We start from the raw sequence: 23371 nt of genomic DNA, 5'->3' as shown, positions 1-23371 counted from the left end.
AGGAGGAGGGGAAAGAAAAGAAGATGGAGAAAGAGAAGGTTCATCACTTAGAAGTAGATGAAGAGGGTGATACCCATGACGTCAAAGATCAAGATGTTGAAGATGGAGAAGATATTGACAGTGAAGACAGTTCAGTTGGAGCCAAGACATACACCACCAAAATAAATGTGCCGATCCAAAACCAGTTGTTTCGAGAAGTGGGATCTAATGCCAGTATTGAACTCGGTGATGAAGATCATGAAGATTATGTAAAAGATGAGGAAGAAAGAGAGGAGTTGAAACAGTCAATTGATGAATATGAATATATTGATGTCAGTGGAGCTGAAAAGCTTGATGTTCTTGATGTAGTGGCTGACATTGCAGAAATGGCCCAACTTCCTGATACTGATGGAGATTACTCTGAAATCATTGATGATGACGATGATGATGAAAACAACAACAACAGTGAGAGCAAGAAAGCTGGTGTCAAAAGGAAGATAAATGTTCCAATTCCCTTTAAGATGTTTAAAAGACTGGGATCGAAGGCCCACCTTAAAGATGTTGGGGAGCACGAGGATAAAGATGACCAAGACAAAGACATTCAACGTGCCAGAGGTATTAATACTAACAAATGTATTTTCACTTAACTTTCTGTAGAATGGTTAGCATAACTTATTTATCTTTATATTAGCTATATAAAACAAGTATTTATTCTTATTTAGCAGCAATGTAATACATTAGGGCCTATGCAATATGACTAACGATTTGAGATAATACCTTCATGAAGAGTCATCTGTACACTACATGATTTTCAATTCTCTAAATTGCACACCTACATCTAGCACTTATATTCTGTAATGACTTGCAGGACTTGGGACAACTGACATAAATGGGATGACTGACATAGGGGACTCCAGTGGTTGGTGGCTTTGATTCCTTGTCTGTAGCCTTTTTATTTAGAACAGAAGCTTATTATATACATTTTCAGTATGGAAAGAAGATATTGGACTAAGCCTTGAGCCTATGGAACTAAGCCCCCTCAAGGCTTAGTCCAATATCTACTTTCCGTACTGCCTCAGTTATTCCATCTCTTTTTGTTGAGGCAAACAAATTATACAATTGACAAATAGATACAATTTATCGATTAACAGTATGTTGAAAACAGTCTCTTTCTGGAACCCTTTGTGTAAGTCATGGTAAAAAATGAAGATAATAGGGCTGCGTGGGTGTGTGTGCTGTTCTGCATTCTGAGGGTAGACATTTCCATCTGGACTGGGTCCCTCCCCCATCATTTTCCCTGTGTAAGCACTAGTGTTATTTTGGGGAACTGACACACGACTTGTGAAGAGCAGAATCAACAACCTTGCTTCTGAATTGTCTAAACAGTTTATTTTAAGAATGAAAGGATCAATTGTTGTGTTAACTTCTCTTCAACATTTAAAATGTGAAGTCGGTTGTGTAGATCGATAAGAAAAAAATCTAATTTATTCACTTTTGAGAACATTTTAAGGCAGCAAAATGTAAAGAGTGTGCAAGGGTTCAGGCACTGGGGGGAATTTGTACTTTTCTAAAGTGGGCTACTTTACCATCTACTGGATTTGACACAATATATCTTGTGAATTGGGCCTTTTTCGAACATTTGCTAAAAACCTGTATGCTACCCAGCCATCATAGATGTTATCTGCATATGAGAGAATTCTGTGACCAGTGCATCATGTCGTCGATGTGGTGTTTGGCAGTGACAAAGTAGATGCCCAGCAGACCAGTGTCGCTGTAAGAGGAGTGGAAGGCCTTGAAGCTTTGAGAAGGGGACAGAAATTTACTTGGGTGGTCCAAAATAGGGGAAGGTTGTCAAACTTATTTTTGATGCTTTAGGGAGGGTTGTGTGTTTTTTTAAATTATTGGGCACAGGGAAGGGTAGTGCATTTTCCCCTGGTTTACATTTGCTCTTTTAATTTTAACTAGGCAAGCCAGTTAATAAGAACAAATTCTTATTTACAATGACAGCCTAGGAACAGTGGGTTATTAACTGCCTTATTCAGGGGCAGAACAACTGATTTTTACCTTGTCAGCTCAGGGATTCAACCTAGCAACCTTTCGATGAATGGCCCAACACTCTAACCATTAGGCTACCTGCCACCCCGGTAGGTGGATCAATTGCCCAGATCTGCAATAGGCTAACTAACAATCATACCACACATATGCAATGGAAATGCATTTAACTTGTATTTTTTATTCGGTACATGGGAATTTAACCTAAAAGTTGTTTTATGCGCACTAATTATTTACATAAGCGCAGACTTTTATCCGCAACAATTCAATTTGATGGAAATACAACTGATGGGAAAATGGGCAGATTTTAGAATATTCACATGAAAATCTGTCGCAAATTGAATGGAAATTGAGAATTTTTTTTGTAACTATTTATGTATAAAAAAAATATGTACCACAATGGAAATAAGTACCAGACTTAATAGTGCAATCACTTTTAAAACTCTTTGTACTGTGTGTACACTAAGTGCACAAAACATCCTAATATATTTCCTCAGAACAGTCACAATTAGTCGGGGCACGGACTCTACAAGGTGTCGAATGTGTTCCACAGGGATGCTGGCCCATGTTGACTCCAATGCTTTCCACAGTTGTGTTAAGTTGGCTGGATGTCCTTTGGGTGGTGGACCATTCTTGATACATACGGGAAACTGTTGAGCTTGAAAAACCCAGCAGTGTTGCACTTCTTGACACACTGAAACTGGTGTGCCCTGGCACCTACAAAGGTTAAAGGTACTTACTGTAAATCTTTGGTCTTGCCCAATCACCCTCTGAATGGCACACATACACAATCCATGTCTCAATTGTCTCAAGGTTAAAAATCCATCTTTAAACCTGTCTCCTCCTCTTCATTTACACTGATTTGAAGTGGATTTAACAAGTGACATAAATAAGGGATCATAGCTTTCACCTTGATTCACCTGGTCAGTCTATGCCATGGAAATAGCATGGCTTGTACACTCAGTGTATGTGTACACTGACCAAAAATAAGTGGACACCTGCTCGTCGAACATCTTATTTCAAAATCATGGACATTAATATGGAGTTGTTCCCCGCTTTGATGCTACAACAACCGTCACTCTTCTGCGAAGGCTTTCCACTAGATGTTGGAACATTGCTGTGGGGAATTGCTTCCATTCAGCCCCGAGCATTACTGAGGTTGGGCATTGATATTGGGCGATTAGGCCTGGCTTGCAGTCGGCATTCCAATTCATCCCAAAGGTGTTTCGTGGGGTTTAGGTCAGGGCTCTGTTCTTCCACACTGATCGAAGGAAAAAAAGAAGTTGTCATGCTGAAACAGGAAAGGGCATTCCCCAAACTATTGCCACGATGTTGGAAGCACAGAATAGTCTAGAATGACATTGTAAGCCGTAGCATTAAGATTCCCATTCACTGGAACTAAGGGGCCTAGCTCAAACCATGAAAAACAGCCCTAGATCATTATTCCTCCACCAAACTTTAGAGTTGGCAGTATGCATTCGGGCACATAGCGTTCTCCTGGCATCCGCCAAACTCGTCCGTCGGACTGACAGATGGTGAAGCGTGATTCATCACTGGTGGTGAGGTTTACACCCCTCCAGACGACGCTTGGCATTGCGTATGGTGATCTTAGGCTTATACGCGGCTGCTCGACCAAGGAAACCCATTTCATGAAGTTCCTGACGAACTGTTCTTGTGCTGATGTTAGGTAGTGAGTGTTGCAACTGAGGACAGACAATTTGTACACTATGTTCTTCAGCCCTCGGTGATCCTGTTTTATGAGCTTGTGTGGCCTACCTCTTCGTGCCTGAGTCATTGTTGCTCCTAAACGTTTCCACTTCACAATAACAGCACTTACAGTTGACCGAGGTTGCTCTAGCAGGGTAGAAATTTGCTGAACTGATTTGTTGGAAAGGTGGCATCCTGTGATGGTGCCACGTTGAATGTCATTGAGCTCTTCAGTACGGCCATTCTACTAACAATGTTTGTCTATGGAAATTGCATGGCTGTGTGCTCGATTTTATACACTTTATACAGCATATCCACTAAGTTGAAGGGCTGTCCACATACTTTTATATATATATATATATATATATATTTTAGTGTTTTTTTTACTGACAAATAAAATCAATCAATCCAAACTGTGCATAGGCCATTTGATGAATGGAAAGAGACATCTGTTACAACACACCAAAAAGTTTAATGACATTAGGAGATTGTCAAGCCAAGCATTCAATACTGGGTAGGCCTATAAAGTAAGGAGGGATGTATTTTCTGTTTGTCGAGATTTTCAATGTTCATTTATTCTGGTGTTGAAAATGAAAACCATATTGACGTGCCGAAGTTGGTGTGCTTTGTTAATTGGTTGTGTGGTGCATTGGCACAGAAACCTGTTGGTGGATTATTCACTGCATAATTTTTATATATTTATAAATATGGCATCAAAATGTTGAAAATCAGATTTCCACCTAGCTGATCATTGTGTGCAGCCGGCTCTGATTTGTAGTGTAATGAAACAGGCAGGGAGAGGGAGCTCGTCCGTGGTCGGCAAACCCTCAACCTTTCTGTCCCGTAGCCCTTTGTGTCGTGCCACAAAAGCATACTGAAGGGGAAAAGTTGATATCCACATTTATAAACACCAGGTTGCTACAGTTGTTATTTGTGGTCGTAAACAATATTTGTATGAGTGGGAAGGGCGTGCAACTTATTTTACAGTACAAAGGAAGGGTCATGTGAAAATATGTTTTGGGTGTGGTCAACGTTTTTATTTATCTTCCACTTTATACAATACACAACGGAGGATCATGTTACAAATATTATCTGTCATGACAATACAAACAAAACAAACATTTGTACAAACAAAAAAACATAAAATATAACTTAACATACTGTTGTTGTCACGGCTGTTGGAAGGAGCGGACCAAGGTGCAGTGTGGTGAGCATACATTTCCTTTATTAATCCAAATGACGCCAAACAAAACATTAAGCACAACAAAAACAAACCGTGAAGCTCACAAGCAAAGTGCTCCAAAAAAGTCAACCTCCCACAAACACAGGTGGGGAAAAGGGTACCTAAGTTTGGTTCCCAATGAGAGACAATGATCGACAGCTGTCCCTGATTGAGAACCATACCCGGCCAACCACAAAGAAATAGAAGACATAGAACACAAAACATAGAATGCCCACCCCAACTCACGCCCTGACCAAACCAAAATAGAGACATAAAAAGGATTTCTAAGGTCAGGGTGTGACAGTTGTCAAGAGGTGAGTGTAGCTTGTGTATCGAAGTCAGGCGCAGAAGAGCAGAGATGAGTGGACAAAGCACTCTACAAAGGCAAGAATTTGCACAGAACGCAACTGCGTTACAAAACAAATGCCCATCGAACCAGTGAGGCAGCACAAAGTACAAAAACACAAGTACAAAGTACAGGCTGCCACAAAGCACGGGATATAAAATAATACACAACATGTAAATGAGGGAATGAATACCAGGTGAAAATGAAAGGTGGATCGGCGATGGCTAAAAGACCGGTGACGTCAACCGCCAAACGCCGCCCGAACAAGGAGAGGGACCGACTTTGGCGGAAGTCGTGACAGTACCCGCCCCCCCCCCCCCCATTGATGCGTGGCTCCAGAAGCACGCCGACACCGGCCTCGGGGACGACCCGGAGGGCGAGGTGCAGGGCGATCCAGACGGATACGGTGGAACTCCCGCAGCATTGAAGGGTCCAGCACGTCCTCCAACGGAACCCAGCATCTCTCCCCCGGACCGTACCCCTACCACTCCACAAGGTACTGAAGGCCCCTCGCACGATGCCTCGAGTCCAGTATGGAGCGAATGGAATACGCCGGGGCCCCCTCGATGTCCAGAGGGGGTGGAGGAACCTCCCGCACCTCAGACTCCTGGAGCGGGCCAGCCACCACTGGCCTAAGGAGAGACACATAGAACGAGGGGTTAATACGGTAATCGGGGGGAAGCTGTAACCTGTAACTAACCTCGTTCAATCTCCTCAGGACTTTAAATGGCCCCACAAACCGCGGCCCCAGCTTCCGGCAGGGCAGGTAAATGGGCGTGTCGAGAGCCAGACCCAAACTGCTGGCTTTCTGGCGCAGCACGGCCCGCTGAAGGTGAACATGAGTGGCGTCCCTTGTCTCCTCCATGCGCCTGAACCAGTCGTCCACCGCAGGAGCCTCGATTTGACTCTGATGCCAAGGCGCCAGAACAGGCTGTACCCCAGTCCACACTGGAAGGGGGAGAGGTTAGTGGAGGAGTGGCGGAGCGAGTTCTGGGTCATCTATGCCCAGGGCACGAACGCCGCCCACTCCCCCGGCCGGTCCTGGCAATAAGACCTCAGAAACCTACCCACATCCTGGTTCACTCTCTCCACCTGCCTGTTACTCTCGGGGTGAAAACCCGTTCCATGAACGCCCTCTAGACCCTCGAAGTGAACTGGGGACCCCGATCAAACACTATATCCTCAGGCACCCCAAGTGCCGGAAGACGTGTGTAAATAAGGCCTCCGCAGTCTGTAAGGCCGTAGGGAGACCGGGCAGAGGGAGGAGACGGCAGGACTTAGAAAAACGGTCCACAACGACCAGGATCGTGGTGTTACCCTGTGAGGGAGGAAGATTGGTAAGGAAATCCACCGACAGGTGCGACCAAGGCTGCTGTGGAACGGGTAAGGGGTGTAGCTCCCTTCTGGGCAGGTGCCTAGGAGCCTTACACTGGGCACACACCGAATAGGAGGACACATAAGCCCTCACGTCCTTAGGCAAAGTGGGCCACCAGTACTTCCCACTCAGACAGCGCTGTCCAACCGATGCCTGGATGACCAGAGGAGGGTGACGTGTGGGCCCAATAGATCAGCCGGTTACGGACAACAGACGGAACGTACAGACGCCCAGCGAGACACTGGAGGGGAGTGGGCTCTGCACGTAGCGCCTGCTCAATGTCCGCGTCCAGCTCCCACACTACAGGCACCACCAGGAGGGAGGCTGGGAGTATGGGGGTGGGATCCATGGGCCGCTCCTCTGTGTCATACAGCCGGGACAGTGCGTCTGCCTTCACATTCTGGGAACCTGGTCTGTAAGAAAGGGTGAAAACAAAACGGGTGAAAAACATGGCCACCTTGCCTGCCGAGGGTTCAGTCTCCTCTCTGCCCGGATGTACTCCAGTATGCGGTGGTCAGTACAGATGAGAAAGGGGTGTTTAGCCCCCTCAAGCCAATGTCTCCACGCCTTCAAAGCCTTGACAACAGCCAACAGCTCCCGGTCACCCACGTCATAGTTTTGTGGTGCTTCGGTGGCGTACCCGAGCGCTGAGAGAGCACGGCTCCTATCCCAGCCTTGGACGCATCCACCTCCACTATGAATGCCAAAGAGGGATCTAGATGGGCCAGCATGGGAGCTGAGGTAAACGGAGCCCTCAGGTGACCAAAAGCCCTGTCTGCCTCAGCCAACCACTACAAACATACCGGTCCCCCTTCAGCAGTGAGGTAATGGGAGCCGCTACCTGACCAAAACCCTGAATAAACCTCCGGTGGTAATTGGCAAACCCTAGAAAACGCTGCACCTCCTTTACCGTGGTTGGAGTTGGCCAAGAACAGGCATTTCTCAGCCTTGGCGTACAAGTCATGCTCTAACAGTCGATCCAGCACCCTGCGTACCAGGGACACATGCTCGGCGTGTGTATCAGAATGTCATCAATATACACCACTACACCCTGCCCGTGCAGGTCCCTGAAAATATTGTCTACAAAGGCTTGGAAGACTGATGGAGCATTAATATATCTGTACAGCATGACGAGGTACTCATAATGCTCTGAGGTCGTTCTGAGCGCCATCTTCCACTCGTCTCCCTCCCGGATATGCGCCAGGTTGTAAGCTCTCCTGAGATCTAGTTTGTAGTTTGGTGAAGAAGCGCGCCCCATGCATTGACTCAATCGCAGTGTCGATAAGAGGTAACTGTACCTCACAGTGATCTGTTTAGGCCTCGATAGTCAATACACAGGCGCAGACCTCCCTCTTTCTTCTTCACAAAAAATAAACTTGAGGAGGCGGGTGAAGTGGAGGACCGAATGTATCCCTGACACAGGGATTCAGAGACATATGTTTCCATAGCCACCGTCTCTTCCTGTGACAGGGGATACACGTGACTCCTGGGAAGTGCGGCGTCTACCAGGAGATTTTTCCCCAAAAAACCCCCCTGTTGATGGGGTGGTAATTGAGTCGCCGTCTTTTTCGAGAAGGCGAGAGCCAAATCGGCATATTCGGGGGGAATGGGCATGGTGGAGACCTGGTCTGGACTTTCCACCATAGTAGCACCAATGGAAACCCCTAAACACCTCCCCGAGCACTCTCGCGACCACCCCGTGAGAGCCCTCCTTTGCCATGAAACAGTGGGGTCATGACAAGCTAACCAGGGTAGGCCTAGCACCACGGGAAACGCAGGAAAGTCAATGAGGAAGAGACTGATTCTCTCCGTGTGACCCCCCCCCCCCCCCTGCGTCACCATGCCCAGAGGAGCGGTGGCCTTCTAATCAACCCTGACCCTAATGGTCGACTGTCTAAGGCATGAACTGGGAAGGGCATAGCCACTGGAACGATGGGGATCCCTAAACTATGGGCGAATGATCTGTCTATAAAATTCCCAGCTGCGCCTGAATCGACGAGCGCCTTAAGCTGGGAATGCGGGGGAAACTCAGGAAAAGTAACAAACAAAAACATGCGTCCAACAGAGGGATCTGGGTGAGAATGGTGCCTTCTCACCTGGAGTGACGCCAGAGTGCCCTGCCTGCTGCCTCGACCCCCAGAGGAACCAACCTGACACCGACCGGCAGTGTAACCTCTGCGGCCACAGATGGTGCACGAGACTGTACCACCTCCGGTCTCCCTGAGCGCAGCACCTCCCAGGTCCATGGGCATCGGCGCTGTGGTGCTGGGGGATGGAACGGACAGACCCCTGTCTGGACATTCGCGGGTGGCCAGCAGGTTATCCAGCCAAATGGACAGCTCCACCAGATGGTTGAAGGTGAGGTTGGTGTCCCTGCAGGCCAACTCCCGATGGACGTCCTCGCACAAACTGCAGTGATAGTGGTCGATCAGGGCCCTGTCGTTCCATTCTGCGCCGGTGGCCAGGGTCCGAAAGTCCATAGCGAACTCCTGGGCGCTCCTCGTCCCCTGCCTCAGATGAAAGAGACGTTCACCCGCCGCTCTACCCTTGGGCGGGTGGTCGAAGACTGCCCGGAAGCGGCGGGTGAAATCCTCACAATGGTCCAGGGTTTTTCCCGAGAGGCCTGAGACAAGGGCAGACACCTTCTCACGGCCCGAAGGAGCCGGGTGGACAGTTGCCAGGTAAAGGTCCAGCTGTAACAGAAAATCATTTGCACAAAACGCAACTCCGTCACAAAAAAATGCCCAATGAACCAGTGAGGCATCACAAAGTACAAAAACACAAGTACGAAGTACAGGCTGCCACAAAGCATGGGATATAAAATAAACCCCGTGCAAACCAGCCGTCTATCACATCCATTCTCGAGTGACACCAAATGGAGAGATTGGAGTGGGAATCAGCTTCATCTTAAAATGTCTAAATGGGGTTGCACAACTTTATTGTATAAGCGGGTGTGCTGGGTTAGGCAATTTTCCCAAATGGTATCCCAGTTCAGGTCTTGCCCCAACCTCTCCATTTCACAGTTCCATATTAGAGTGACACCCAATGTAGAGCATTTAACACACAGCAGGGAATCATAAGTGCCATATACAATTTTAGAAATACATTTGTCATTTTTTTTATTTAACCAGGCAAGTCAGTTAAGAACAAATTATTATTTACAATGACAGCCTAGGAACAGTGGGTTATTTACCTTGTTCAGGGGGAGAACAAACCATTTTTTACCTTGTCAGCTCAAGGATTCGATCTAGCAACCTTTCAGTTACTGGCCCAACACTCTAGACTAGAAAGGTCAATCCATGTGTGCATTATGTGGGATGTTACTGGGGCTCCAATAGCTTTTGACAAAGCACTAAATTGTAGGTTACGGAACCATGAAAAGCCTGGAAGTGAATATATTTGTTTGAGGTCCTGTAAAGATATTAGCTCCATATCATTATACTGTATATGTCTCGCAAGGTATGCACACCCTTATCCACCCACAATGGATATATTAAAGGCGTAATATTTGTCAACAGGTTATGGTTATGATATGAAAATATTTTTTACGATGGGGAAATGTTGAACTGTCCCTAGTGGTGGATTTGGATTTTGAGTGCTCAACCGACCTCTGAGGTTATACACTGAGTGTACACAACATGTCATAGACTGATGTCACTTGTTAAATCCACTTCAATCTGTGTAGATGGAGGGGACAGGTTAAATAAGGATTTTTAAGCCTGAAGACAATTGAGACATGGATTGTGTATGTGTGCCATTCAGAGGGTGAATAGGCAAGACAAAATATTTAAGTGCCTTTGAATGGGTAGTAGGTGGGTAGTAGGTGCCAGCAGCACTGGTTTGTGTCAAGAACTGCAACGCTGCTGGGTTTTTCACGCCCAATAGTATCAAGAATAGTGTACTACCCAAAACTGAATGTTTTGTACACTCAGTGTAGGTTCTAAAGTTACTTTTCAAATGATGTCATGGTCAGGTTGAATACTGGTTTTGTTAAGGCCTTCTTAGTTTCCAGATAAATAATACTATCTGACTAGATAAGAACCAAAATATGATGTCTTTCCTAATCTAATAATCACATTTTCATCTTTACATGTTTCTACAGAAAACCAGTTTACAACCAGAGAATGACGTGCAGTTGTTCTGCATGATGGGAAAATTGCAATATTTAAGTACAATATATTTTTAAAACGGTCTCGTCACACAAAACCATGACACCATGTTACCACCACCCAACCATATCACCTGCTAAATATGCTATTACATTTTTTTTTTATATAACTAATGCATGCTTTAACTGTCACAACTACCTAATTACCATCACTGTAATGCACTACCTTTCATTTTATAGGAACAATTGCAAAATGTCGTATTTCTTTGTGTGATAGTTCTCAGACAATCCAAGGAGAGGCAAGCAAGAGAAGAAGTAGTAGAAGAGGTAGAAGTGGTCCTTAAAGGTAAATCATGTTTTTTTCTTTTTAATTTCAATTCAAATCTATCTATGTCCTTTTTTACAGTTGGGAGGGATTGATGTACTGATGTAATTTGTAATTCAATAATACCCCAAAATAAACCCAAACTTAATTTCCTAATTCCCTGGCTGGCATATGAAGTAAAAACCTACTGTATCTGTGAACATTGTGGGGTGGTTTCCTGGACTAAAAAGTTAGATTTTTCATTGAGTTCGCTTTTTAGGCCAGGACTAGGCTTAATCTGTGTCCAGGAAACTACCCAACAGGAATTGTGCTCTAATTTTACATGAAGAGAAGGAGGCATTTGTTCACAGGATCATGTCTTTACTTACAGCGATGAGGGATGCACAATCCATGAAAGAGGTAGAAAATAAGAAATTGGAGGTCAAGACGGAAAAGAAAGAGGAGCAGGCCGAGGAGAAAGCAAAGCCTGAGGCAATGCCCAGTGTGAAGAAAGCAGAGAAGACAGGACCCAAAGGTAAGCTAGGCTTGCAGTACTGTTTGTCTCTATGGCTTCTACCAAATTATAATGGCATTTACATATCTATAGAAAATCAAGCCTTCCTTACATTTACATTATTCTTAACCACAATAAACATACTGTAAGTAGCCTGTGGGACAGTGAATTAATAAGTAAGCAAGCCTTGGACAAGGAACGGCCCATAGGGTCAATAAATTAATAATTGTCAGTCTATTTACATATAGGGAACGCTATCTTGGACATACAGTCCTAGCTTCATGTTACACTATGTTACACTATCAATGTTAATCTCATTGCCCTTTGACTATGTGCTGACGACTCCTTTTCCATTACGTATAGCAAGCACATGATGATCCACATGATAGGCTACACTATAGATAGTGGATGTGTGTTATGACGTTGGTCCTCAAGTTTAGAACGGCTGTCAGTTAAAACCCATACAGCACTCTGAAACGCAGAGCCAGAGCTCCTCTATTTTTTAACTGACAGCCGTTCTAAACTTGAGGACCTCGCGTGACAAGAAGATGCCCCTATCCCTCCCGCTAATTGGACAACTTTTTGTTGTCTGAGTGAGGGAAATGCTGTAAATTAAGAGGACTATGTATTTTGACATATGAGACATTGAGGATTATAATAAGTACTGCTTTGATTTCATAAAAGCAAGCCAAACACCAAATGTGCACTTTACATTTCCATATCATAAAACTCATGTCATATACACCGTCAACGTTTATGATCACTATGTTTTATGTACAGTTACAGTATAGCATGTTACTATACAGCCACTGCGTTCCGATTTAGGCATTTATCAGTGCCCAAATGTGCCATTTTCAACCACATTTTTTTTGCAATATTGCTTTAGCGCTTTGTTGCAGGATGCATGTTTTAGAATATTTTATTTTTCTTTTCACTCTGTAAATTACAATTAGTATTGTGGAGTAATTACAATGTTGATCTATCCTTAGTTTTCTCATATCTCCTATTAAAGGCATCATTGGCCTCGTGGTGAAATCCCTGACCGGTTTCCTTCCACTCTGGCAACTGAGTTAGGAAGGACACCTGTTTCTTTATAGAGACTGAGTGTATTGATACACCATCCAAAGTGTAATTAATAACTTCCCTATGCTCAAAGGGATAGTCAATGTCTTTTTTTCTTGTTTTTTAACCAATCCACCAATATGTGCCCTTTTTGCGAGGCACTGGAAAAACTGAGGGACCTTACAGATAATTGCATGTGTGTGATAAAAAAGTAATGTTCAACACTATTATTGCACACAGAGCGAGTCCATGCAACTTATTATGTGACTTTATACTACTGAACTTAATTTGGCTTGCCATAACGGGGTTGAATACTTAGTGACTCCAGATATTTCAGCTTTTCATTTTTTATGAATTTGTAAAAAATTCCACTTTGAAATTATGGGGTATTGTGTGTAGGCCAGTGAAGAGAAATCTAAATGTAATCCATTTGAAATTTAAAGCTGTAACACAACAAAATGTGAAAAAAGTTGAGGGGTGTAAATACTTTCTGAAGGCACTGTAATGTTCGTCAGGTTTCAATAAGAAAGCATACTCTTAATGAGCTTGTGCTATTCATTTTTTATTTATCATTTATTAAAGTTTATTGTTTACATGACCTTTCAACTGTTGTAAAGCACTGTTGTTATTCAATACCAATTATACCGCTCATACTTAGTGGTAGAATAACAAATTGCAAGATAACTGCAGCTCATTACAACTTTCTGTTCATATTTCATTGTAGTGAAATTATGAAGAACTTTCTAGTGACTATGCAAAAGCATACAAAAACGTTGTCCCAACGATGGGCCAATTGTGCACCACCCTATGGGACTCCCAATGACAGCCGTTTGTCATACAGCCTGGATTCAAACCAGGGTGTCTGTAGTGACACCTCTAGCAATGAGATGCAGTGCCTTAGACCGCTGCGCCACTCAGGAGCCCATGACATTTACATGGAATCTGTATGATCTAGTGTCAAAGTTAACTTGAGAAGTTTCAGGGATCCAATGGCAATGTTACTCAAAAATGTATGTTGTCACTACATTTAGAAGAGCCAAAAAAGAAGACTGCCAGATAGGAGAAAGAGATGAAAAAGGAGACAAAACATTTGGAGAAGAAAGTCATCCATGACTTTTTCAACAAGAAAGGTTTAGCCTACTTTGTTTATTCCTGTGAAATGTCAAATCTGTGGGGTTTGTAGGCTAAGTGATAATTTATACAGTCAAAGTAAAATGTCAAGCATGTGAGTTATGTATATTTGGGTAACTTTGGATTTAAAATATGTCATATATTTTATGTTAGTGTACAATACATGACACAAATATTTTAATTTCTAGGTAGAAACTGGAAAGTTTATTAACATGACTCAATCACGCTTTCATTAAAGTTGTGGTGGAACCCAAAAAGAAGGTGGACAAAAAGGTGAAGGAGACCAAGAAGGATGTTCAGTCAACTCTTTGGAAATCTGGTATGCCACTGTTATTTTTTTGTTACATATCTTTGTAACCCCATTGAGCATGTCATTTAAAGCAGGAATGCGCAGGTCGATGAGTGACCCTGTGCTGCCTTGACTTATTGTGTTGTGTTTTTACATCAAACGAAAAAAAGGGCATTGAGCCCGGAGCTGCCTTGGACTGACCTTCTGCGCAAGGTTTTTAATTTTAAAAATAAAATGTAACCTTTATTTAACTAGGCAAGTCCGTTTGGAACAAATTCTTATTCACAATGACGGCCAAACCAGGACGACTCTGGGCCAATTGTGCACCGCCCTATTGAACTCCCAATCATGACCGGATGTGATACAGCCTGGCTTCAAATCAGGGACTGTAGTGTCACCTCTTGCACTGAGATGCAGTGCCTTAGACCGCTGCGCCACTCGGGAGCAAAAAACAAACATATTTTCGTTAAGTCCTGCCTACTCGAATGACCCTGGTGCCATGGCCCCGAACTTGCAAGCTAGCTAACTTTACAGCCACCAGAAACAAACACAGAGCAGACAAAGTCAACAAGCTAGCTAACGTGTTTGCAGATAAACTGCCCTGGTAGCAGGGACAAAAGAAACAAGCATCGTTCTCAGTTCTGAATCAACTCGATCCCCAAAAGATAAAAAGAAGCAAGAAAAATATGGCTCATGCCCAAGCGGATAAACATTGGAATGGATTTTGAAAGGTGGAGGAGTGATGCCAAAATGGCCACCATTCTCATGGACTGGTAGGTAAGTGTTTGGTAGCGTTTTTAACCTGCTAGCTACGTTCGCTGCTAACCTTAGTGTGTTCAATGTTCATGCTAGCTAATATGGCTACTTAGCTAGCTAGCTAACATCTTCTGTATTCTGACTGTTTTGTACTCAAATGAATCTAACAATAGCATCATGTAGCTACACTGCATGAACCCCACAAGATGCCAAATGCCTTTCTTTTAACTAGCTAATGTTAGCTGGCTATAGCTAGATATGCAGATTGTTGACATGATAATGTTTGTGAGTTGGTGATTGACAGCATTTCCGGCACAGGACCACCACTAGCTTATTCTCAGGGAGATACTGGTGAAGAAAATCTGATTTAGAGGGAACCGGAGGCTGTACAAGTTGTGGTTGTGCAAACCCCAACACAGGAGGAGAGGTAAGAAATACTGTATGCATTTTTTGTTACACTTTGTGACTCTTTCATTATTTTGTTGGTAATCGACCAAAATAATTAGCTATGATTGCCTGTTTAGCACATTGTCTGCCTATATACAGCATTGATTTCTACCTGGTGTAGAACTACCCACCAGAACAAATTAAATTAATATCCAGTCAAATAACAATGGCTAATCTGCATGAAATATGAGCCATCAAGTAATAGCATGGCACTTTGCACTTGCACAACACCACATACTCAGTAAGTAAAGGACACTGTTGTGATACTGACTTATTTGGTGGTAACCCCCCCCCCCCCCCCCCCCATTTAGCTGTAGTCAAAATATAGTTGATGGTGGTTATTTTTATCTCTTACTTTTTTTAAATAGGTATTTTCTTAAAACTGCATTGTTGGTTAAGGGCTAGTAAGTAAGCTTTTCACTGTAAGGTCGTATGTGACAAATACAATTTGATTTGATATTCCATCAATATTATGTTATCAAATCAACATTTATTTGGCATATACACTGGATACTGTGGGGTGTATACGGGAATATGACATTGCATTGCATAACCCTATTCAATTAACAATTTGTTGAATTTGTTCCCAATATCAACCTATAATGCACAGGAGAACTTGGACCTGTTGGATGGAGGAAACAAAGTCAGCCATAGATGATGACGAACATCCTAACCCTTCAACTACATTACATGCGTTGCCATGCCTTTCCCACCTTTCACCCCCTACTAGTAGGTAATCAGAGCCGATATGACCTCAATATATACTTATGGCCCTGCTACAGAAGTTAAATGTTTAATGGTTGTTTTGCATGTTCATTACATATTTAATTTAAATAATGAGAAATACATTTGATGTGGTTGGTTTCTTGTGTAGCAGGTTAGATCGTCACATTGACAATGCTGATGACAGCACATGTAGTGTAGCTGAAGGGTTAGGATGTTTGTCATCTTCAATTGCTGACTTTGTTTCCTCCATCCAGCAGGTCCAAGCCATCCTTTGCATTATATGCCAAGAGTGTGCAAAGCTGTCATCAAGGATACTTTGAAGAATCTCAAATATAAATCATATTTTGATTTGCCTAACACTTTTTTGGTTACTACGCGATTCCATATGTGTAATTTCATATTTTTGATGTATTCACTATTATTCTGCAATGTAAAAAATTTTAAAAATAAAGAAAACCTTGGAATGAGTAGGAGTGTCCAAACTTTTGACTGGTAGTGTACTTTTATATATATATATATAGTGCATCTGATTTCCTTATATGAACTCTAACTCTGTAAAATCTTTGAAATTGTTGCTTGTTGCGTTTACATTTTTGGTGAGTGTAGTTTAAATAATGGCATTGGGCATCTTTGTGAATTCTGTAGTGATGATGATGCTATCGTTACATTCCTTTGAGTACAAAACATTCTGAATACAGAAGATGTTAGCTTGCTGGCTAAGTAGCTGTATTAGCTGGCTTGAACTTTGAACACACTAAGGCTAGCAGGCTAAAAACACAACCAAACACTTACCTACCAGTCTATTAGAGCGGTTGCCCTTTCGGCGTCACTCTTCCACCTTTCAAAATGAATTTCAACGTAAACATTTGCAGTCTTTTCCGGATTATTTTTCTCTTTTAGGGTAGAGTTGATTCAGATCCAAGAACCGAGAACAATGCTTGTTTATTTTTGTCCCTGCTACAAGGACAGTTTATTTGTAAACAAGTTCACTAGTTTGTCCGCTTTGTCTGCTCTGTGTTTGTTTCTGGCAGCTATAACTTTAACTTGCTTGCAAGTGACTTTCAATTCCGGGACCATGGCAGCAGGGACATTTGAGTATAATGGATTTAACACACCTTGCCCAGAAGGCCAGCCCAAGGTGGCTCAGGGCTCAACCCTCTTTTTTTCGTTCAAAGTGAAAACCCTACACAAGAAGTGGGGCAACATAGGGTAGCCAATGACCTATGGATTCTTGCTTTAAATTACAGTACTTTAAAAAGTGACATTTCCCGAATGCTTCTCTGTGGTACCATGTTACACCTAACACAAAGTTCAGTGGCAGTTTCATGTTTTGTCTTCCAGAACCCTCCATGGCTTTGCAAAAATGTAAGTCATAATTTACATGATAAACTGAACCCATTATCTGATACACAATAATACACAACGTAACGGTGGACTACCAAGAAATGCAAAATGTTTTTTGAACTAATTGCCCCTTTTTAATGCAACCGCTGTGTCAGATTTCAATTTTCTTTTACAGAAAAAGCATACCATGAAATAATCTGAGTACAGCTCTCAGAGCCCAATCCAGCCAAAGACATATCTGCATTGTTGGAGTCAACATTTGTCAGAAATAGCATTATAAATATTCACTTACCTTTGATGATCATCTGAATGCACTCCCAAGAATCCCAGTTCCACAAAAAATGTTTGATTTGTTTGATAAAGTTAATAATTTATGTCCAAATAGCTACTTGTTGTTAGCGCGTTCAGCCCCGTAATCCATCTTCATGAGGCGCGATCGCTAGGTCCAGACAAAGTCCAAAAGTTCCGTTACAGTCCGTAGAAACATGTCAAACGATGTATAGAATCAATCTTTAGAATGTTTTTAACATAAATCTTCAATAATATTGAAGATGGAATGGGAACGGGAGCTATCTCTCACGTGAACGAGCGTCACGAGCCTGTGGCACTCTGCCAGACCACTGACTGAAACAGCCCTCCTTTACAGTAGAAGCCTCAAACAAGTTTCTAAAGACGGTTGACATCTAGTGGAAACCTTAGGAAGGGCAATATGACAACCATAGACACTGTGTATTTGTAGGCCAAGCTTTGAAAAACTACAAACCTCAGATTTCCCACTTCCTGGTTGGATGTTTCTCTGGTTTTCGCCTGCCATATGATTTCTGTTATACTCACAGACATCATTCAAACCGTTTTAGAAACTTCAGAGTGTTTTCTATCCAAATCTACTAATAATATGCATATCTTAGCAACTGGGACTGAGAAGCAGGCAGTTTACTCTGGGCATGCTTTTCATCCAAACTTGAAAATGCTGCTCCCTATCCCAAACAGGTTAAGGAGAAGTCTATCTTTAATTCTGTGAATAAGACTTGTATCTTTTATCATTGTTTATTATGAGTATTTCTGGAAATTGATGTGGCTCTCTGCAAAATCACCTGATGTTTTGGAAGCAAAACATTACTGCACGTAACGCGCCAATGTAAACTGAGATTTTTGGATATAAATATTAACTTTATCGAACAAAACATGCATGTATTGTGTAACATGATGTCCTATGACTGTCATCTGATGAAGATCAAAGGTTAGTGATTAATTTTATCTATATTTCTGCTTTTTTTCTGTTTTTTTGTAAATTGGCTCTGACCTAACATAATCATATGTTGTGCTTTCACTGTAAAGGCTTTTTGAAATCAGACAGGATGGGTAGATTAACAAGAAGTTTATCTTTCATTTGGTGTATTGGACTTGTTAATGTGTGAAAGTTACGTATTTCAAAAAAACATTTTTGATTTTCGCGTGCTGCCTTTTCAGCGGAATGTTGTCAGGGGTGCCGCTAGCGGAACCCCTAGCCATAAGACAATGGAACGGTGGACTGCCAAGAAATGTAAAATGTATTTGAAAGAATTGCCCCTTAAGAACATTAAACACATAATTTAAGTTCAAGTGCTTAAATTTCCTGAGTGCTTTGCTGTGGAGTACAGTATCATGTTGCACTAAGTTGGATGTATTCTAACAACCCATGCAATGGCTTAGCATAGAAGCAAGTAATTACTGCCGTGAAACTGAATTAATCCATTATCTAATATTGCATTGCCTTTGTTTTCAGACGATGAATCCAAGAACCCTGTCAAGGTGGTGAAGACAGAGTCCACCATGAAAAAAGAACATATTGATGTTAATAAAGAAGGTAATGGCTATTACGGGACAGGTAAAACTAGTCTTATTCGAAAAACAAAAAAATAAGGTCACTAACATTGGGAGATGTAACCCCTCAAATTCATAGACATTCATATTCACAGTCCATGTCAAACACTTTTTTAACCTTTTTGAAGATCTACATTGTTTAAATTCTTGTTGGTGGTAAACAATACATACAGTATGTACATATTCTTATTCCATCCATTTACTTAGATTTGTGTGCATTAGGTAGTTGTTGTGGAATTGTTAGATTACTTGTTGATATTGCTGCACTGTCAGAACTAGAATCACAAGCATTTTGCTATATTCACAATAACATCTGCTAACCATGTGTATGTGACCAATACAATTTGATTTGATGTGATGTGAGTAAATATCAACTTAAATTACATTTTAGTGAAAAAAGCCAACTCGGCTCCTTCATTTATCCTTCATCACAAAGCCCACTGATATTGCAAACCATTTTAATGACTTTTTCATTGGCAAGATAAGCAAACTTAGGGATGACACACCAGCAACAAACGCTGACATCCAAACATATCTGACCAAATTATGAAAGACAAGATTTGTACTTTTGAATTCCGTAAAGTCAGTGTGGAAGAGGTGAATTTTTTTTTGTCTATCGACAATGAGAAGCCATCAGGGTCTGACAATCTAGATTGAAAATTACTGAGGATAATAGCAGACGATATTACCACTCCTATTTGCCACACCTTCAATTTAAGCCAACTAGAGTGTGTGCCCTCAGGCCTGGAGGGAAGATAAAGTCATTCTGCTTCCCAAGAATAGTAAAGCCCCCTTTACTGGCTGAAATAGCCGAATAATCAGCCTGTTACCAACCCTTAGTAAACTTCCAGAAAAAAATGGTGTTTGACCAGATACAATGGTATTTAAAAGTAAACAAATTGACAATAGATTTTCAGCATGCTTATAGGGAAGGACACTCAACAAGCACAGATCTTACACAAATGACTGATGATTGGCTGAGAGAAATTTATGATAAAATGATTGTGGGGGCTGTCTTGCTAGACTTCAGTGCAGCTTTTGACATTATTGATCATAGTTTGCTGCTGGTAAAACATATGTGTTAAGGCTTTACACCCCCTGCTATAATGTGGATGAAGAGTTACTTGTCTAACAGAACACAGAGGGTGTTCTTTAACGGAAGCCTATCAAATATAATCCAGTTAGAATCAGGAATTCTCCAGGGTATCTGTTTAGGCCCTTGCTTTTTTCAATTTTTACTAACGACATATCACTGACTTCGAGTAAAGCCAGAGTTTCTATGTATTCGGATGACTCAATGCTATACATGTAAGCTACTACAGTAACTGAAATGACTGCAACACTCAGCAAAGAGCTGCAGTTAGTTTCAGGCTAGGAATAAGTTAGCCCTAAATATTTCTAAAACTAACAGCATTGTATTTGGAACAAAACACTCACTAAACCCTAAACCGCAACTAAATCTTGTAATAAAGAATGTGGAAATTGAGCAAGTTGAGATGACTAAACTGCTTAGAGTAACACTAGATTGTAAACTGTCATGGTCAAAACATATTGATGCAGTAGTAGCTAAGATGGGGAGAAGTCTGTCCATAATAAAGCGCTGCTCTGCCTTAACTGCACTATCAACAAGGCTGGTCCTACAGGCCCTAGTTTTGTCGCACCTTCACTACTTTTCAGTCATGTGGCCGGGTGCCACAAAAAAGGACTTAGGAAATTGCAATTTGCTCCGAACAGGGCAGAACGGAGGGTGGAGGGTCCGTCATGGCCTGGGGCGGTGTGTCACAGCATCATCGGATTGAGCTTGTTGTCATTACAGTCAATCTCAATGCTGTGCGTTACTGGGAAGACATCCTTCTCCCTCATGTGGTACCCTTCCTGCAGCCTCATCCTGACATGACACTTCAGCTTGACAATGCCACCAGCCATACTGTACGTTCTGTGTGTGCTTTCCTGCAAGACAGCAATGTCCGTGTTCTGCCATGGCCAGCGAAGTGCCCGGATCACAATCCCATTGAGCACGTGTGGGACCTGTTGGATCGGAGGGTGAGGGCTAGGGCCATTCCCCACATAAATGTCCGGGAACTTGCAGGTGCCTTGGTGGAAGTGTGGGGTAACATCTCACAGCAAGAACTGGCAAATCTGGTGCAGTCCGTGAGGAGGAGAAGCACTGCAGTACTTAATTAATGCAGCTGGTGGCCACACCAGATACTGACTATTACTTTTGATTTTGACCTCCCCCCTTTATTCAGGGACACATTATTAAATTTCTGTTAGTCACATGTCTGTGGAACTTGTTCAGTTTGTCTCAGTTGTTGAATCTTGTTATGTTCATACAAATATTTACACGTTAAGTTTGCTGAAAATAAATATAGTTGACAGTGAGAGGATTTTTTTTTAAGTAAGTACAAATGCAAATACAAGGCACAGGGCCCAAACAATCAGCTCAAAGTTTAACAGATTATTTTCTTCAAAACTCATATCATTCATCATTGCACCTTTAACTGTATGTTTTTCTAGATAAGAGTGTCTGCTAAATGACAAACTTATTTTTATACATTTTATTTAGATTTAGACTTATTAGCGTTAAGCCACAATCCTTAATTACTTTTTCAGTCAAACGACAGCCCTGTCACTTGCTAAAAAGCAGAGGAATTTGGCTGGAGAAACGTATTCAAATATTTTGAAGCCATAAATATTGTTTACAGCCAATTGAACATTTTCTTCATGAATTAATTGGTATGTATAATGAACTGAAATTTCCATTGAACAGCAATGACTATTGTATATTGTAGATTGCTCAAACTTTCAAAGCTTATGTGACACCGTAAGCAGCTGGTTAAAGCAAGCACAGAGCATAGAAATTACTACTAACGAATGGTGCATCTTGCTGTATTCGTATTTTATTTTTTAGGACTGATACTAGGTGGAATATACTGTACTTGCCCTGTAACACCAACACATGGTATATCGTATTTTGTCAGCTATAAATATGTTAAATAGCCTTTAAATTAATGTTACTGTTATGTCGTTTTTGTCACATTTTGCAGGCAAAAAGAAACCTGTCAAAGAGGTTAAGGAAGAAAAGACAGCTAAGCTACCAGACATAAAAGTAAAGGTAAAAAAAACAGGTAAAATATTATTTTGACTTGGAAATTTTGAACATAGAAATCTGCATTGGATGAAGTCTGATACATGAATATTGTGTAACGCTACTCTACTGTTCTTGTGTATTTCTAATAGAACTTGAGGTTCTAAAGGAGGAGGCTAAGCTGGTGAATGTTAAGAAAGGTAACCAATTTGTTCACCTTTAACTTATATACACTGCTCCATATACATTGCTCTTATACACTGCTCTTTCCATGACATAGACTAACCAGGTGAATTCTATGATCCCTTATTGATGTCACTTGTTAAGCCCACTTCAATCAGTGTAGGTGAAGGGGAGGAGTCAGGTTAAGGATCTTTAAGCCTTGAGATAAGACATGTATTAAGACATGTATGTGTGCAATTCAGAGTATCACGTTTGAAGGTAAGACCCAGGTGCAGACAGTGTCGGAGTAACAAATGTTTATGAAATCGAACACGGGCAGGCAAAGGTACAGGATGGCAAGCAGGCTCAGGGTCAGGTCAGACAGAGGTCGGTAATCCAGAGTAGTAGGGCAAAGGTTTTTATTTATTTATTTTTTATTTTACCTTTATTTAACCAGGTAGGCAAGTTGAGAACAAGTTCTCATTTACAATTGCGACCTGGCCAAGATAAAGCAAAGCAGTTCGACAGATACAACAACACAGAGTTACACATGGAGTAAAACAAACATACAGTCAATAATAAAGTATAAACAAGTCTATATACAATGTGAGCAAATGAGGTGAGAAGGGAGGTAAAGGCAAAAAAGGCCTTGGTGGCAAGGTAAATACAATATAGCAAGTAAAACACTGGAATGGTAGTTTTGCAATGGAAGAATGTGCAAAGTAGAAATAAAAATAATGGGGTGCAAAGGAGCAAAATAAATAAATAAATAAAATACAGTTGGGAAAGAGGTAGTTGATAGGGCTAAATTATAGGTGGGCTATGTACAGGTGCAGTAATCTGTGAGCTGCTCTGACAGTTGGTGCTTAAAGCTAGTGAGGGAGATAAGTGTTTCC

At 41.9% G+C, this 23371-nt stretch overlaps 1 protein-coding gene and 1 long non-coding RNA gene across 2 annotated transcripts in view; both read left to right on the top strand.

Moving 5' to 3' along the window:
• LOC139385202 (axoneme-associated protein mst101(2)) overlaps positions 1 to 23371 on the top strand; it is a 280755-nt gene that overhangs the window by 201530 nt on the left and 55854 nt on the right. Inside the window, exons 12-18 of the mRNA XM_071130313.1 lie at positions 11067 to 11135; positions 11485 to 11628; positions 14039 to 14119; positions 17360 to 17383; positions 19128 to 19208; positions 22273 to 22353; positions 22466 to 22513. Coding sequence (XP_070986414.1) covers positions 11067 to 11135; positions 11485 to 11628; positions 14039 to 14119; positions 17360 to 17383; positions 19128 to 19208; positions 22273 to 22353; positions 22466 to 22513 — 528 coding nt within the window. The remainder of the gene's footprint in view (positions 1 to 11066; positions 11136 to 11484; positions 11629 to 14038; positions 14120 to 17359; positions 17384 to 19127; positions 19209 to 22272; positions 22354 to 22465; positions 22514 to 23371) is intronic.
• Positions 14736 to 16394, top strand: LOC139385203 (uncharacterized). Its single transcript, XR_011628921.1, has 4 exons — positions 14736 to 14862; positions 15164 to 15272; positions 15903 to 16025; positions 16273 to 16394. It is a non-coding gene; the product is annotated as an uncharacterized lncRNA (long non-coding RNA).

Source organism: Oncorhynchus clarkii, chromosome 26 (assembly GCF_045791955.1).
Source record: "Oncorhynchus clarkii lewisi isolate Uvic-CL-2024 chromosome 26, UVic_Ocla_1.0, whole genome shotgun sequence".
Classification (NCBI taxonomy): domain Eukaryota; kingdom Metazoa; phylum Chordata; class Actinopteri; order Salmoniformes; family Salmonidae; genus Oncorhynchus; species Oncorhynchus clarkii.
Note: the sequence above shows the minus strand (reverse complement) of the source record. Positions and strands in the feature narration are given on the sequence as shown.